This window comes from Megalobrama amblycephala, linkage group LG5, assembly GCF_018812025.1.
Source record: "Megalobrama amblycephala isolate DHTTF-2021 linkage group LG5, ASM1881202v1, whole genome shotgun sequence".
Taxonomy (NCBI): domain Eukaryota; kingdom Metazoa; phylum Chordata; class Actinopteri; order Cypriniformes; family Xenocyprididae; genus Megalobrama; species Megalobrama amblycephala.
This window is the reverse complement of record NC_063048.1, coordinates 38,205,046-38,222,199: the sequence shown is the minus strand read 5'-3', so window position 1 is coordinate 38,222,199 and position 17,154 is coordinate 38,205,046. Positions and strand designations below refer to the sequence as shown.

Genomic DNA, 17,154 nt, shown 5'->3' with positions numbered 1-17,154 from the left:
AAACAACATCACTGGATGTCTTTGCATACAAATGAAAACTCATGAAAATTAACAGAATAATGTTCATTTTAAGATTTGTCATTAAGGTGTTGATTAGAAGGGGGTGCGTATACTTTTGGCCATGCATTTTATCTATTAATAAAAGTTACAGTAGGCTATACAGAATGCAGTTAAATGATTAGCCTGATGAATGTGGCGGCACCGCTCTATTTCTGACAGCAAAACAGTTTCGCCACACTGGGCAGAGAAGAAATTTAGGGATTAAAGGCCTTGAGCCGTGGATGTAAAACCCTCCTCCTCTCCGAGCGGTCCTCGCCGAATCAAAGAGACATTTCATCGCTCTCACAAGCATCTCTAAGGTTGAATGCTGCCCGGGTCCCATAAATTAAAGTGGCAGAGAAAGTGACTCTAAAGTAGTACAGAATCCAAGGAAATGGCACACATCAAACGGAGCGCAGTGTTTTAACAAAGTCCCGCAGGGGCCGACTTCACACAACCAGTAAAAACAGTTTCCAGTCCGCGGCGGTGAAGCTGCTGTATTACGGTTTTATGGACAGCGGGTTTTGATTTATACGTCCCCTCCGTGGAGGGCCGGCCGTCAGTCAGACATGCTTTTGAAACCCGGCTGTAACATCTCTGTGCGGGGTGCCGCGCTTCTCGAGGTGAAATGCTGGACTATTTTCATAAACAGCGATAAGACTGGATGAATTTCTGAGGCGTATCACAGGGAGAAAGAGCCGTACAATCTCATCTTATCTCCAGGCACAGGATGTCCCAAACGACCATCTCGCAGAGCTGAGTACATGTACAATATCCCCCATAGACGAGTCCCATTCGCATTAGCGAGCAAATGAACCGTGCGCTTCTCAAATTTGCATCTGTAGATTTCAGAATCAGAGTATCATTTAGCAGATCTCTGGATTTTGCACCCTGGGGCACATAGAAGTGTGTTCAGAATTACAATTTTGTAGTTTTTTATTTTATGCTGTCCTGGAAAAGATGCTAAATTGTTCAAGCAAATCTGCAAAATGCATTAGATCTGTTCCAAAACCTAGTGAGCATCCTACCTAGACAGACAATCTGTAGTCCCCCTGTAGTTAACTCATCATTATTCACCAAATTGACATATTTAACACATTTTTTCCTGTGAAAAAAAATTCTTCATGCCTTAAAATAGCTTGAATGTAACTCGACACCCTTGCATCATTTAGTATACGCAGATCAATGAATATGCAAATTAGCCCCGCCTCCACTCGCTCACGCCAGCTCGGAGATCCACTCGGTCAACTTACTGAGGTAAACGCTGCACGATGGTATCGCTTTTTACAACGTCGGACACATAACGGTAATTATTATGATTGGCCTTTTGCTTGCCATTATCAAACAGCTAATAATGTTTTTCTAATGTTACACAAACCATTGGTGCATCCCAATTCGCGTACTTATGCACTATTCTATGATGTTTTTAAGTATAAATAGTGCGAGTAGTGCGTTCACACTGAAAGTTCCAAAAAGAAAAAGTGCACTTTAAATACCCGGATGATGCACTAAATTAACGGAAAAAAATGAAGTGTGTAATGTTGGACACTTCATGCACTCAACTGTCGCAGCTTTAATCATATAGCGGAGGGGAAGGGAGGATCGGACTCCGTTGTTAAATGACAAAATAACCTTATACAATTCACGCACTACATGGATGAGTGCATAGTGCACAAGTGCATAGTGTATAAGTGCATAGTGTATAGTGCGTCATTTGGGACGCAACTCATGTTCACATGAATTTGCACATTGTTTGTCTTAAAGCATATTAAAAACACCACATAGACATATAAACAACATTAAAAACTTGATTTTCACCACAGGGGGACTTTATGCCCTGCGTATACTTTGTTTTTTTATGCGTACACGAATGCACAGCCTTGCAAAGTATACTTCATTTGACGCATAAACACAGGTGTTCGACGCATGCGCAGTTTTTAAGCAATCTCTCGCCACGAGTTACAACTCATGTAAATGTCTATGTATTCTTTCATGCTAGAGTTGTATAAATGATGGTACTTTCTGACCTCTTCTCACAATGTCTCGTCTATGTAGGCCTCCATCGTCGCTGTAGCTCGCATGTGTTCCGTTCTGTTCTGTTTATGCAGTTTTTCTTTGACTGTCTTGTGAATCGATGCCCCCAGTGCATGGTTGCCACCTTGTGGATAAAATAATTACTGCAAAAAACTTAAATGAGCGTACAAAGTACACGCAGTTACAAAAATCCAGCGGTGTGCGTACAGTACGCACATAATCTTCAGATGATGAAATTTTGGTTATGCGCTGACCTTCATGTATGCTTAAAAAGTGAACTATAAATATTAATATTAAATGAGAAACTTAAACTTGAAAATGCAAACAAAAATTTGAAATGTTGCAAAATAAGTGCAAGCTAAAAATGAAATAAAGATAAATTAAAGCTAAATAGAACTACTTAAAAAAGCAAAAACTAATAAAAATGACAAAATTACTAAAACTAAAAAAATTTCTTCCTCGGTATTTCTGTCGTTTTCCTGAAGAAATATCAAAACATTCTTAAATCAAGATACATTTACTTGAGAAGCAAAATAACTGAAGATATTGAGTCTTAAAATATCAAAATTGAGTGAGTTTATGCTTAAAACAAGGAAAAAAATATCTGCCAATGGGGTCAGAAAAATTATATTTTTCAGTAAACAATACTTCACATCTTAAGTCATTTTGCTTCTCTAGTAAATGTAAGAATGTTTAGATATTTGTACTTGAAAACAAAACAGAAATACTGAGGAAGAACATCATTTTTTTTTTTTTTGCAGTGTGTCAGAGAGAAATGCTGATCATTAATTATCTTATGATATTCAGTATTGAAAATATCAATAAAAACAATTCAGTCTGATTAAAATGGGCTGTTTTAGCCAATAATGTTATGTTATTATCTTAGAAACACATGATCTGAGTTGAAATAAATTGTGAGTCTCTGTGATTCTGCATGTCGGCAGTAAATACTGACTCTGTCTCTATATTGTTCTTCCTGCAGATCATAACCATGAGGGACTACGTTCCAAAAATCATTGGACGGGAAGCGTTTGATGAGTATATCGGACCGTACGAGGGCTATAACGACTCTGTGAATCCTTCTGTGTCAAACGTGTTCGCCACGGCCGCGTTCCGTTTCGGTCATGTGACCATCTCACCGGTGCTCAGGAGACTGAACGAGAGCTTCCAGGAACACGAACACTTCTCTTCTCTGAATCTCCATCAGACTTTCTTCAGCCCTTGGAGACTGATAAAAGAAGGTGTGGTGGATTTTCCTGCTTTTTTTAATTCTGATCTAGCCAGACTTTTGATTATTACTCTATAGTCTGGTCCAATTTACAGTTAATTCTGATCAAGAACTGTCCATTTACACTGCAAAAAACTCGTTTTTTGTTTTGCTTTCCAATATATCTAAAAATGAGATGAGTGTGAGAGTGTGTGTATGTGTGTGTGTGTGTGTTGATGGAGACTCTGCTGCTGCCAGATGTTCTTTTCACTCATGCAAAATATTGAAATGCATGTTGATAAGAAAGAAAAAGTAGCGTTTCAGGGAAGGCTGACTTCATTATAGAGCTGATTCATACGTACATGTCCAGGCAAGGGACAGAAATATTGAATATGTCAATATTAAATTATTACTGCTGCAACTGGCAGACTCATTAATGAAGCACTGAATAATTTCACTGAATGATTTATCATTTGAAGTTCAAATCAGTTGCACATCTAGAGGACATTTTACATGCATCCTGATTTATAGAAAATAACTTGATCTTGATTACAATGACAATAAATTGTTTGTTGTTCAGTTTGTTATACTTATTTACTAGTGAAAATTAAGTTTTAGTTAGCATAACTCCTCAGCACTGTATTCCACACATTTGCAAATGGGACCAAAAATATATTTTGTCTGTCTGTCTTGGATGGTCAGTGTCTCATGGCATGTTTTGTGCTCTGAAGGCGGACTGGATCCGGTCCTGCGGGGTCTTCTGGGCCGGCCGGCTGCCCTGCAGAGCCAGGACCATCTAATGACAGAAGAACTGACGGAAAGACTCGTGGTTCTCAACATCCCAGAGACTTTAGATCTGGCAGCTCTGAACCTGCAGCGGGGACGAGATCACGGCTTACCAGGTTACTGCCTTCACATCAAATTTAGCAGCAGGTTTATTAGGCTGCTGTCACTTTAAGATCTGACGCACGGATCCATTATACTGTTACAAATGTTTTCTTTCTCAGCTGTTTGATTTTGTGTGTATTTGACTGTTTAGGCACAAAAAGCAGTGAAAAAGAACTTAATTTAGTACTGAGAGGAGGCTTTATGTGTGCACACTTTGGGTGTGAGAACAAATGAGTGAGTGAGGGGAGACGAGTTTGTGTGTGCAACTACTAACCTGAACCCTAACCTAACAGTCTACTAATGAGAGTTAGTTGACATGTAGTTACTTAGTAGAATGTCTGAAGTGGACTATCGAATAAAGCCTAACCAACACTTGATCTGTAAACCTGACTGGCTGTTCTCTTATAGGTTACAATGACTGGAGGCTTTTCTGTGGATTTGACAGAGTTGAAACCAGATCAGATCTGGCCGAGGTGATCGGCAATGATGTTTTGGTAGAGAAAGTAATGGATTTGTATGGACATCCAAACAACATTGATGTGTGGCTGGGAGGAGTGCTGGAGCGACCGCTGTCTGGAGCCAGGACCGGACCGCTCTTCGCATGCTTGATTGGAAAACAGATGAAGACGCTGAGGGAAGGTGACAGGTGAGCTTTGAGTAGTGTCGGCAGTAACAGCAGAAACACTGCTCAACTACAGTTAACCTGCAGTCACCACAATAGAGTCACTCACTAGTCAAGCTTTATTTCTATAGTGCTTTATACAATACAGGTTTTTTTAACTTTAGTTAGTGTGTAATGTTGCTGTTTGATCATAAACAACATCTGCAAAGTTACAGCACTCAAAGTTCAATGCAAAGGGAGATATTTTCTTTTTAAAAAATCTCTGTTTAAGGACTACAACAAACAGCTGGTAGGAACTACAACAAGCTTCTTCCTGGGTTAGGGACGTCACTAACCCTAAAATTTACATAAACCCTGCCCCCGAGAACACACAACAAAGGGGGCGAGGCCATGTTGGGAGGCTTTAGAGAAGAGGAAGAGTTGTTGTAGTAGAGTGTTGTTGACATGCCGTCATTTTCACAAACGAGGGTCAATTCAACACAACAGATGAACATGACGGCACATGCTAGTGGATGAGTTGAATCAACTCCACAGCAACTACATCAATTTATCCACTAACCATTCAGAAACGTCCAGTCCAGTTTCTAAAAGTTGTAACTTCTTCCTGAGTCTCTCCATCAGTGTCGACTCCGGTTTGAACAATGTAAGGCTGAACACCGTTACTGACAATCCTCATTTTGGCTGCGTGAGATTCTCCAGCTTTGTTGTTGTTGAGCTGTTAAAGCTCCGCCCTCTTCTGGAAAGTGGGCTGGGAGCAGCAGCTCATTTGCATTTAAAGGGACACACATAAAAACGGTGTGTTTTACTGTTTACTTAAAGGGTTAGTTCACCCAAAAATGAAAATGATGTCATTAATGACTCACCCTCATGTCGTTCCAAACCCGTAAGATCTTCGTTCATCTTCAGAACACAGTTTAAGATATTTTAGATTTAGTCCGAGAGCTTTCAGTCCCTCCATTGAAAATGTATGTACGGTATACTGTCCATGTCCAGAAAGGGAATAAAAACATCATCAAAGTAGTCCATGTGACATCAGTGGGTTAGTTAGAAATTGTTTAAGCATCGAAAATACATTTTGGTCCAAAAATAACAAAAACTACGACTTTATTCAGCATTGTCTTCTCTTCCGGAATCCTTTCCATTGAACTGATTCCATTGAACTGATTCCATTGAATTGATTCCATTGAATCCTTTCATCTGTCGGCGTTGGTAATGCACTTTTACGTCGCCGTGGTTGTTTTTGGCGATTAGGACATCTGTGACATTTTGAAACATCGAAAATACATTTTGGTCCAAAAATAACAAAAACTACGACTTTATTCAGCATTGTATTCTCTTCCGGGTCTGTTGTCAATCTGCGTTCACGACTCTGCTGCTTCTTCTTCTTCGGCGGTTGGCATCCAGCTTATTGGTGCATTACCGCCCCCTTCTGCTCCGGAGTGTGGTTCACGACTCCGCAGTGACGCTGCTGATGTAAGACGCTGCTGACGTGTTATCCGGTGCGCCCGAGCTTCGTTTACAGTCTGAGGAGACGCACGCTGTATTCAAGCTATTCTACATTGTTTGTATTTTGATATTGCTATATTTTTTAAAATGGTGTGTAAGTGTGCATGTCGCGGATGTCCTAATCGCTAAAAACAACCACGGCGACGTAAAAGTGCATTACCAACGCCGACAGATGAAAGGATTCAATGGAATCAATTCAATGGAATCAATTCAATGGAAAGGATTCCGGAAGAGAATACAATGCTGAATAAAGTCGTAGTTTTTGTTATTTTTGGACCAAAATGTATTTTCGATGCTTCAAAAACTTCTAACTAACCCACTGATGTCACATGGACTACTTTGATGATGTTTTTATTACCTTTCTGGACATGGACAGTATACCGTACATACATTTTCAATGGAGGGACTGAAAGCTCTCGGACTAAATCTAAAATATCTTAAACTGTGTTCTGAAGATGAACGGAGGTCTTACGGGTTTGGAACGACATGAGGGTGAGTCATTAATGACAGAATTTTCATTTTTGGGTGAACTAACCCTTTAACAGCTTTAGTGAGGGAAAGAACTACAATCCAATGAAGCATTGCTTCATGGTAGTGGGCGGAGCTTTTGACACGTTTTGCTTGTTTTGACTCTGATTGGTGGAATTTTCTATACAGCATCATGGGTATTGTAGTTTTTCAACATGAATTCCACTGTTAAACACTATTATTTTAAATCTAAGTTAAAATAATGCAGACTAATGGCTTCAATACAAGCAAATACCATCGATTAATGACCTCAGAGCTCACAATAGATCTGACTTTAAATGGTTAGAAGTTCAATTTTTTTTCAATTTTTTGCTTCCGGAACCCGACTGTTGTGCTCATTATTCAGTGTTGATTCAGTTTAGTACAATAACTGTGTAAAGTAAAAAGTACAGAGGTTAAATGTTTAAACAAGATTTGCTTTTGTCGATGTCATTGTCATGTCATTCCAACCGCTGAAGCACAAGAGATGTTTTTTGTCAAATGATTCCTTTAACTTGTCTGAGTTCACGTCAAAATGATAAGAATAACACATCGCATCAATCAAAATGTGGATATTCTTGGTGTTATTCAGATTCTGGTGGGAACATCCTGGCGTCTTTTCCTCAAAACAAAGACAGGAACTACAGAGGCACTCTCTGTCTCGTGTCATCTGTGACAACAGTGGTGTGACGGAGGTTCCTCTTGATCCGTTCAGAGTAGAAACTTACCCGGAGGACTTTCTCTTCTGTGGAAACATCCCGTCACTGGATCTGGAGGAATGGAAAGAGCAACCTGATGACAGTACGTATGTGACATGCTGCCTTTAGACTGAGATATTATGTTCAAATTTACATATACACTACTGTTTGTTTGGTTTTACATATTCTTATATAATTTTTATATAAAATTAATATTTTATTTTATCTTATATAATTCTATATTTGTATATTATTTTTATCAAACAAATATATTTTTATTCCTGTGATCAAAGCTGAATTTTCAACATCATTTCTCCAGTCTTCATCAGTGTCACATGATCCTTCAGAAATCAATTTAATTATAATTATAAAATATATATAAATATAAAATTATAAAATAAATATAATTGTATTAAATCAGCTCAATCATAATCAATTTAATTATAATATAATTATAAAATAAATATAAATATTAAAATAAATATTAATATAACATTATAAAATAATTATAATTTTACTATATATTATATAAAATTCATAATATATTTTCTTATATATAATTATATATTTTTATATTATTTTTTATAAAACAATTATTTTTATTCCTGTGATCAAAGCTGAATTTTCAGCATCATTACTCCAGTATTCAGTGTCACATGATCCTTCAGAAATCAATTGAATGCATCCTTGTTAAATAAAAGTAATAGTTTCTTAAAGAAAAATCTTACTGACCCCAAACTTCGGAATGGTGGTGTATTTACAGAGAAAAATGTATATTATGCGTCTTGTTTTTCGCCACTAGTTCATTTCAAATAATGGAACAAATGATTCCATGTTGCCTTCCAATTAATTTAACTCATAAACGCTGCATGCATAATAATCATATAATAATTAGAAATAGTTTTGCATTTCAAAATAACTTTAAATGAAGTGAAGCATGTCACACCGCAGGACACTGCTTGAAGTTTCATGTCAGCCTACTTTATGTGTCCATGTGCAAACGCAGCTAAACACTGCTGTGGAAATTCATGAATACCAAAGAGGCTCTAATTTGAGGAATTACACAGTCTCAATGAGGAATAAAAGACATGCAGATTCACTCAGTATAATGAACGAGTTAAATCGCTTGTGTTCAAACTGCAGTCCCAGGTGAGACGCAGAGCTGTGATTTTATCCCCAGTGTGGCAAATTGATGGTGTAAAATAATCTGTTTCTATGGTAATAGTTGTTTCGTCACCCTAACTTCTCAAACACAAATCACTGTTTGAATCTTAATGAGAAATCTGCTGCTTTTTCTAAGTGTGAACACTCTGTGGAATGTGTCATGTTCTGACAAAAGACCATTTTTCATTTTTACTTGCAATACACTATAGTTCAAAAGTTTTGGGTCAGTGAGATTTTTATAAAATTAAAACTTTTATTCAGCAAGGATGCATTAATCAAAATGACAGTAAAGATACTATTTCAAATAAAAAAAAACTTTGTTCATCAAGAATCCTGGAAAAAAATGTATCAGTTTCCATAAAAACATGAAGCAGCACAACTGTTTTCAACATTGATAATAATCAGAAGCAGCAAATCATCATATTAGAATGATTTCTGAAGGATCATGTGACACTGAAGACTGGAGTAATGATGCTGAAAATTCAGCTTTGATCAAGGGAATAAATTATATTTTACAAAATATTCACATAGAAATACAGTTATTTTACTTTGTAATAATATTTCACAATATTAGTTTTAACTTGTGATCAAATAAATGCAGTTTTGGTGAGCAGAAGAGACTTCTTTCAAAAACATTATATAATCTTACCGACCGCAAATTTTAAAAGGCTTTCAGGAAATCTTTCAGTGTGACCAATATAGCTTTTTCAGTGACTCACACTGTTCTTCCTCAGTATTTTTCCAGAACAAATCTCAAAACAGACATATTTTTAAAATATAGCTGCAAGCAGCAATTACGGGGCCAAGCACAAAAACGGCACAAGAAGCCAGCCAACACGGCAGAGAGCATCAGACCAACTGCAACAGTGAGCAATTAAAGACCTATTAAGATCATTTTAGGCAAAAGAACTGAAAAATGATCAAAAATGAGGATTTACTGGTTCATCACTTTCGACCAATAGGTGGCGCTGTGACCAAATTAATGTGGTATGGTCAGAGTGAGGTGACAATGACACTTGCAAAGTTTGGTGTCAATATGTCAAAGCATTGTAGAGATACAGCTTCAGGACTGGGTTTTGCATCATGCCTCAAATTCGTTGCTCCGGTATACGAAAATGGTTTGACGTATCGACTTGAAATCCATAACTTTTTGTCGGCATGGTCTGAAGATGATATGGTTAAATTTTGGTGAAAATCGGAGCAACGGTCTAGGAGGAGTTCGAAAAAGTAGGTTATTAAAGAAAAACAATATGGCAGACAGGAAGTTCAAATTTGATATCTATGTTCTCAGCATGAACCAAGGAATCAACTGAGACCAGTTTCATTACAATGAGTTAAAATAGTCAAAAGTTATTAGCATTTTTGTAAATTTTGTTATAACTTTTGACCACAAGGTGGCGCTGGTCCGAAACTTCTCAGGCTCCTTCAGGGCATTGTGCTGATGACCCATACCATGTTTCGTAAAGATACGCTAATGCGTTCGTAAAATACAGCATTTTAGCACAAAATTCAAAATGGCCGACGGTCAAAACGTCCGATATAGGAAAATTGGATATCATTCGACTCGGCATGATGCCCCGAATCTAACGAGACAAAATTTATTTTTAATGATTTTTGGACAAACACATCAGAAGTTATGAGCAAAAATATCTATTTTTCATATCTCCGCACCAGTAGGTGGTGCTGCGCCGAAATACTGCATGATGCCTCAGGTCATGCTTGTAATGACATGCACCAAGTTTGGTCTGAATACAATAAAGCGTTGCGGAGATACAGCCTTACGTCTATTTTCGCAAGCGCCACGTACAATTCGTTTGCGAGTTTTTCGAAAACGGTTTGAGAAATCAACTTGAATTCGATAACTTTTTGTCAGCATGGTCTGAAGATGATCTGGTTAAATTTTCGTGAAAATCGGAGTAACGGCCTAAGAGGAGTTCAAAAAAGTAGGTTTTTCAGAAAATTCTAAATTTTCATGACGTTAATGCATTCGAATCGGCTTGACCCAAGGAATCAGAGGAAAAAATAATTTTGTTTCTATCCCTTACGGTTCAAAAGTTATTAGCATAAACATAAGTGCAACTTTGGACAGCTGGTGGCGCTAGAGGGATTGAGTTAGAGACTCCAAATTTGCTATGGACAAAGGTCAGACTGTCCTCTAACTGTGTGCCAAATTTCACAACTTTCCCGCAAGCACTTCTATGGGCTGCCATAGACTTCAAGAGAGGAAGAAGGTCTATGACCGGGCAAGCACTTTAGGACCCGCGTTAATATTAGAAAAGATTTCTAGTGCTTGAGAGAGCTAAGCGGGAAGGCCTGAAATCAGACGCGGAGGATGATTTGTTTCCGCTTCTCATGTGAGTAACACTGGGTTTGATTGTCTGGAGCTGCTGTGCTGTTGGCGACTAACAACGTACACTTTATATTTACTCTGTACGTTCATTTTTTGTGCTTCCTTGTCGTTCGTTCATCAGCTGCACGTTATTTTTTAACATTACTGAAACAGACAGCCTATATTATAAGACCTACTGTACCAAACGGATGTAATATAATGTTACACATCAGATGTTTTTTTCCCAGTTAACCAAACGTTCACTTAAGACATGACAGATAATGTTTGCATGAATACTCGCCAAGACAGATTTTTTGAAATACTGTAATTCTGTGTAAATATGTATATCGAGATTGCGCGCTGTCTGAGGCGTCTTTGTGCACACGTTTCGGATCTGTTAGTCAGCGCGAGTAAGAACGTTTTATTTACATCAGCATGAGTTTTCAAATCACATTTCATTGGTTCAGACTCTTGCCATTGAGAATTCACTATGAATATTCACATTTTTCATGGACAAAGGAAAGGTACTCCTCTCAGAAAACATACAAATAAAGATTTAAATGCTATTTGGAGCATTGGGATCACTAGACGAGGACAATATCTAGAGACCGCAGAACATGACTTTTGCTGGACTCTTTTCAATCAGACTGTAAGAAAACACCTATAAACCACCTGAACATCTCAGTAACTGCTCATTTCTGCTCTGGCAACCAGCAGCAGTTTGACGGATGTTTGTTCCTGTTCAGTAATTCTGGTTTGTTCACACAGACATTATTGGGCCACAGGTTGTTGGACTGCAGCCGCTCATGCGGTGTATTAACAATCATTTTCAATGTGTTCGCCGCTCCTCAGAGTCTGTAATTCTCACAGCGCCGACGCTTGTAATCTCGACACTGGAATCCAGCCCAATGATAAATATTGATCCATTATGAGCCCGCGACGCTGCCAAAACAATTAACGTTAGCAGTCGCACCTGTTACGTGCAATAGAAATGAATCTTTCTAATGAATATTAGGCAAATCCCACGGTTGGTGCGGCGCAGATGAGAGTCCACGTCATGCCAGATGGAGAAACATGGCAGGTTTGCATTAGCTTGGCCTCCTGACATCACGGGTCCCGACCCGTTCTCAACCCATCTACAGTGTTTATTCAGTCCCGAAGCTCAAGATGCCTATGAAATAGACTGCTGTCGGCTCAGAACATGTCCTCTGGAAGAGATTGAGTGAGTAAAATGGAAGTCACACCGATGCCTGGTCCTCAGGGCATCAATGGCACACGGCGCCCACATGACAAAAACGGCTTTCAATAATAGAACACATTCTTAGAACAAAAGGCTCAATGGGGTTCTATATGGAACCATATTCTTGACTTTAAAGAACCAACAAGATTCTGTATAAGGAGAAATTTCTTAAATGATCACATAATACTTTTCAATATTTTCCAGTAATGAAGTCAGTTTATAAGCTGTTTAATTTATTAAAAAAAAATTAATTGAGCTGTAAAATTGTAACTGTAACTGTAAAAAAGTTTTATTTTAAGTAGAATTTTTTTTTTTTTTCTTGTCAAATCAACTAATGTTGTTCAAATAACATCATTTTGAGTTTCTGCTAATCTCTAAAACTCAAATGTTTAGTTTCAGTGAACTCAACATTTTAAGGTAACCAGGTTAGTTACTTTTCGTAAGTTAAACCAACAAATAATTTTTACAGTTAGGTGTATTCGCTTTTCATCAACTCATAAGCTCCAATTTGGGAAACCCTGACGTAATGTGATGCTTAATATGCTTCATTATGTTGCTAAAGAATGGAATATATTTTCTTTCTCTTGTATTTTTATATAAATAATCCTATTTTCTAATCTGTGCACAAATGAGTTACATCAAAAGTAATAAAAAAGTAGTCAGAAATGTGTAATCTAATAGATTATGTTACTAACTACAATATTCACTGTGTAATCGATTTGTTGGTTTAACACAAAGTGACTTGGTTGTCTTAATATTTTGAGTTCAATGAAAATTTAGTTAATACAAAGAAAGAGAACAAAATCTCTTTCTTTGTATTAACTCAAATGTTTAGTTTCAATGAACTCAAAATATATAGGCAACCAAGTTACTTACTAAGTAAACCATTTTTTAAAGTAATGGATTACAATTTGTAAGTAATCTAACAATGCTTATATAGTACACACACAACAACAATATCTGAAGGACAGATATTAGTTGAATAGTATATTTGGTAACTTCACTGCATAAAAAAAAAAAAAAATTTCATTTTATCACTCTATTTTAAAAGTTGAACTATTGAATGCAGAATAAGGAGCCGTTCACACAGAACACGTTTTTCCATTCCTATTCACTACTTTTCCATTGTTTTTGTGTGTAAACGCGCTAGACGGACGACGTGTATGACAGTTGCACTCGCGTCTTGCGTCTTTTGCAGTGTCTCACGCATGACACGGCGTTCTAAAAACGCAGCACTCAAGTTAAAATCAGTTCAACTTTAAAAAAATAAATAAATGCATCTCGAGACCTTGTATTTTCCCCATTCCACTGCTCCGCATCTTGCATTCTGTGTGAAAGAGCCCTAAACTGGCATTACTCAAAAAACAAAACAAAAAAAAACATCAATTTTAATGCAATTTAGTATGGGCAACTTAAAATATTAACAGCAAGAACTTACAATGTCAAGTTTGGTGGTGAGGGTTCAAATAACAGGCTGCGGGGCTCTGATGATGCTCTTAAATAATCTGTGCTTTAGGTCAAAGCATGTTTTAATTATATTTAGCTGTAAAAATGTAAAATGTTTAGAGTGATTAGTGTTCCCTTCAGTCAAGTCTACTCCATTTCTATAAGTTATATACACTGCGTTCCAAATTATTATGCAATTGACATATCAGTAAGATTTCAGTACAATAAACATTCAGATTTTAGTTTTTCTAAGAAAATGTTTATTTGTTTATTTATCCATGTCTTTTTAGATAACTGGTATCAATCTCAGACAAAATAATTTGCCAGATCTATGGAAACCCTACTTAGAGTTTGTTCCACATTATTAAGCAAGTCACAGATCTTTCTGAAGATGAAAAGCATGAAATGGTGCGATGTTGTGCAAAAGGCATGAAAACAACTAATATTTTGTGAAACTGAATGGAGATTATCGAATTATCATAAGATTTGTGAGTGATTCAGATAAAGGCTTATTGATGAAAGTTCCTGTCAAAAAAAATTAATTGCATTAAAAGGGCAGCTATAAAAAAGCCAGTGTTGAGCAGCAAACAGGTATTTGAAGCTGCTGGTGTCTCTGGAGTCTCAAGAAGCTCTCCATGCAGGCTGGCAGTTTTGCGTAAAGATGCATTTTAGACACCACTAACCAAACCTCACATAGAGAAACATTTACAGTGGGTGTAGAAATATCCTTCTTTTTTTGCACTATCCTTCTTTTTATACCATAGCTGAAAATGGCCAGTTATGAACTCCACATATCTTGCAAAAGTCATTTTAATACCCTCCATCTCACTTCCCAGTATTCCAGCCCAAATAATCACCCTCCAGCTCCTTGCTGACGTCACAGTCTTGTTGGAACGTGGTGGCCATTCACCAGCCATCCAGAAATCCATCCATTGTAGTACGCCATTATTCAGTGAATAAAACTATTTAAAAATGAGTCTTCATGTATTTCTAAACCCACTGTAAATGTTTCTCAACACTGGCTTTTTTTATAGCTGCCCTTTTAATACAATTACATTTTTTGACAGGGACTTTCCTCATTAAGCCTTTATCTGACCGAGTTCTGCTGTGCTCTAAATCACTCACAAATCTTATGATAATTCGATAATCTCCATTAAGTTTCACACAATATTAATTGTTTTCATGCCTTTTGCACAACATTGCACCATTTCATGCTTTTCATCTTCAGAAAGATCTTTCTTCCTCCCCATATTGCATGAGAACTGTGACTTGCTTAATAATGTGGAACAACCTCTAAGTAGGGTTTCCATAGATCTGGCAAATCATTTTGTCTGAGATTGATACCAGTTATCTAAAAAGACATGGATAAATAAACAAACAAACATTTTCTTAGAAAAACTAAAATCTGAATGTTTATTGTACAGAAATCTTACTATTTTGTCTCTTGCATAATAATTTGGAACGCAGTGTAGTATATAACTTGTTTTGTTGTATAGACTCTATATAACCATGGATCCAAGCATGCGATGCAGCCGATAATGTGCAGAATTTCTTTTTGATTAATTGACTTTTTTTTCTCTTGGCAGACTTGAGACTCTGACTGCAAGACGAGTGGCAGTTTCTCCGAGATGCCGTCAGCGACACCAGCGGCACAAGAACTTTGACGTACCGCACAATGACACACCGTTAAGACAAAAAAAGAGCTGCCGAACATCGAGCACGTAACTACAGGACGCCCGTGCAGGTCTGATGAATCAAGACTCTCATTATGTTGGAATATAATACACTGAGCTGCACGGAGCGCATACAGGCCCTAATTAGTGATGGATTAATATTCTTTACCTGCCTCATTCTCCAACGGCACAAAAGCACTGATCAGTGTATCATTTCAAAGCAATTATGAATGAGTTCAACTCTGAACCGAAGACCATGTAGCTCCATGTAAAATGCATTTACTGATTAAAATATATTAATTCACTGTATGTTGACTAATGTAAGTTCACCATCATATCTGGTTTCAAAACTAAAATATAAATGCAATAAATGTCCATTTCCCAGTTTGTGACTTTACTGCATAGGCTGCGTATAATCCATGCATATTTATTATTAAAAATATACAAATTTATCCTAAATGTATGTAAGCAAATAAGTAATAATTTGAGTGTTTACATCCTTTTGCATTAAGAGAAAATGGTGCAATCAAATTAAGTAGGCTACTGAGTTAGTGCACTAAGTAGTAGCTACTAATCCCTGAGCGTGAACTAATTTAAACCATACCATATGAATACTTGATGAACCGAGTGTTCAAACCGAAAGCAATGTCCTTTCTTCGCTATTAAATGAGTACAAATCTATTCAAACAGATGTAGGCTACATTTACATTTTAAACCTGAAATTAAACTCTTTGGTGAGGACGGACTCCTCCATTTTTGACACAAATAGGCATCACATTTGCATTCAGCCATATCTTGTCCTGGTTTTGTTTTAGATAATGGAATACAAAAGCAATCAGTTCTGGAAAATGAGACGGCCAGAATTAAATAAAATGGAGCCTTTTAGGCAATCCACTGCAATTTCTGATGTGTTGACCAATTACGCCTCTCTCCTGTTCACCGTAATTCAAAGCAGCATTTGTAGCGTGGAGCTCTTAGAGCAATCTCAGCATTTCCACATGCTTAATTAGAGCAGATCTGTTATTCAGAATGAATGCGTCTGTACTGTTTGTGTATGTGGATCACTGATAACACACACAAAAAACCGCACAGCACTTCCTTTATAAAGTCTGCTAATGCAATAGACTGTATGCATCACTCTGCATAGAATAAGTGCAGTTACAGTACTTCAAGAATCTTTCTACCTGATCTAAGTAGTATAATTTCAGTGTACTTATTGGTTACCTATAATGTAAAGCTCATAAACACGTACTGTAAATGCATAAACAGAAGCGTGAATTCACACAATTGTTCTGAAATGTCAAAATGCAGTTTATTATGATTACCAACAATATTCGTCATGAATTTGTGTTTGTCATGCTCCTGTACAGCACTTTGAACAGGATATTTAATGCAAAATAATAAAAAGATTGGATGGTGGAAAGTAACAGGTAGAATTTATGACTAAGAAGTTGAAGTTACATTTTGATTTGATTTTAATACTGATGAATCATTCACTAGGGATGCAAAATTCTGGGAATTTAAGGCTGGAAACTTTCCATGGGAATTAACAGGAATATATAGGAATTCACTGCAATTAATGGGAATTTGCTAAATTGCATCTTAGCCTATTACAGGGAACTTAAATGTAATTTGAAAAAAAAAGTCTTGCAGCATAATCTTGGTTAAAACAACCAGATTTAATGCAGTTTGCATAAATTATCACCGCCCACCCCCTGCATTTGAGCCCAAGGACTACATCCAGTCAGGTAAGTTTTGATAATATTACTTGGGTAAATATATTTGATCTATTGTATTAAAG

At 37.0% G+C, this 17,154-nt stretch overlaps 1 protein-coding gene across 1 annotated transcript in view; it reads left to right on the top strand.

Moving 5' to 3' along the window:
• The window catches only part of tpo (thyroid peroxidase), a 45,847-nt gene extending 28,962 nt beyond the window's left edge, over positions 1 to 16,885 (top strand). Inside the window, exons 9-13 of the mRNA XM_048192214.1 lie at positions 3,056 to 3,314; positions 4,012 to 4,182; positions 4,577 to 4,814; positions 7,396 to 7,604; positions 15,267 to 16,885. Coding sequence (XP_048048171.1) covers positions 3,056 to 3,314; positions 4,012 to 4,182; positions 4,577 to 4,814; positions 7,396 to 7,604; positions 15,267 to 15,280 — 891 coding nt within the window. The 3' untranslated portion in view covers positions 15,281 to 16,885. The remainder of the gene's footprint in view (positions 1 to 3,055; positions 3,315 to 4,011; positions 4,183 to 4,576; positions 4,815 to 7,395; positions 7,605 to 15,266) is intronic.
• Positions 16,886 to 17,154: the final 269 nt, after the last annotated feature.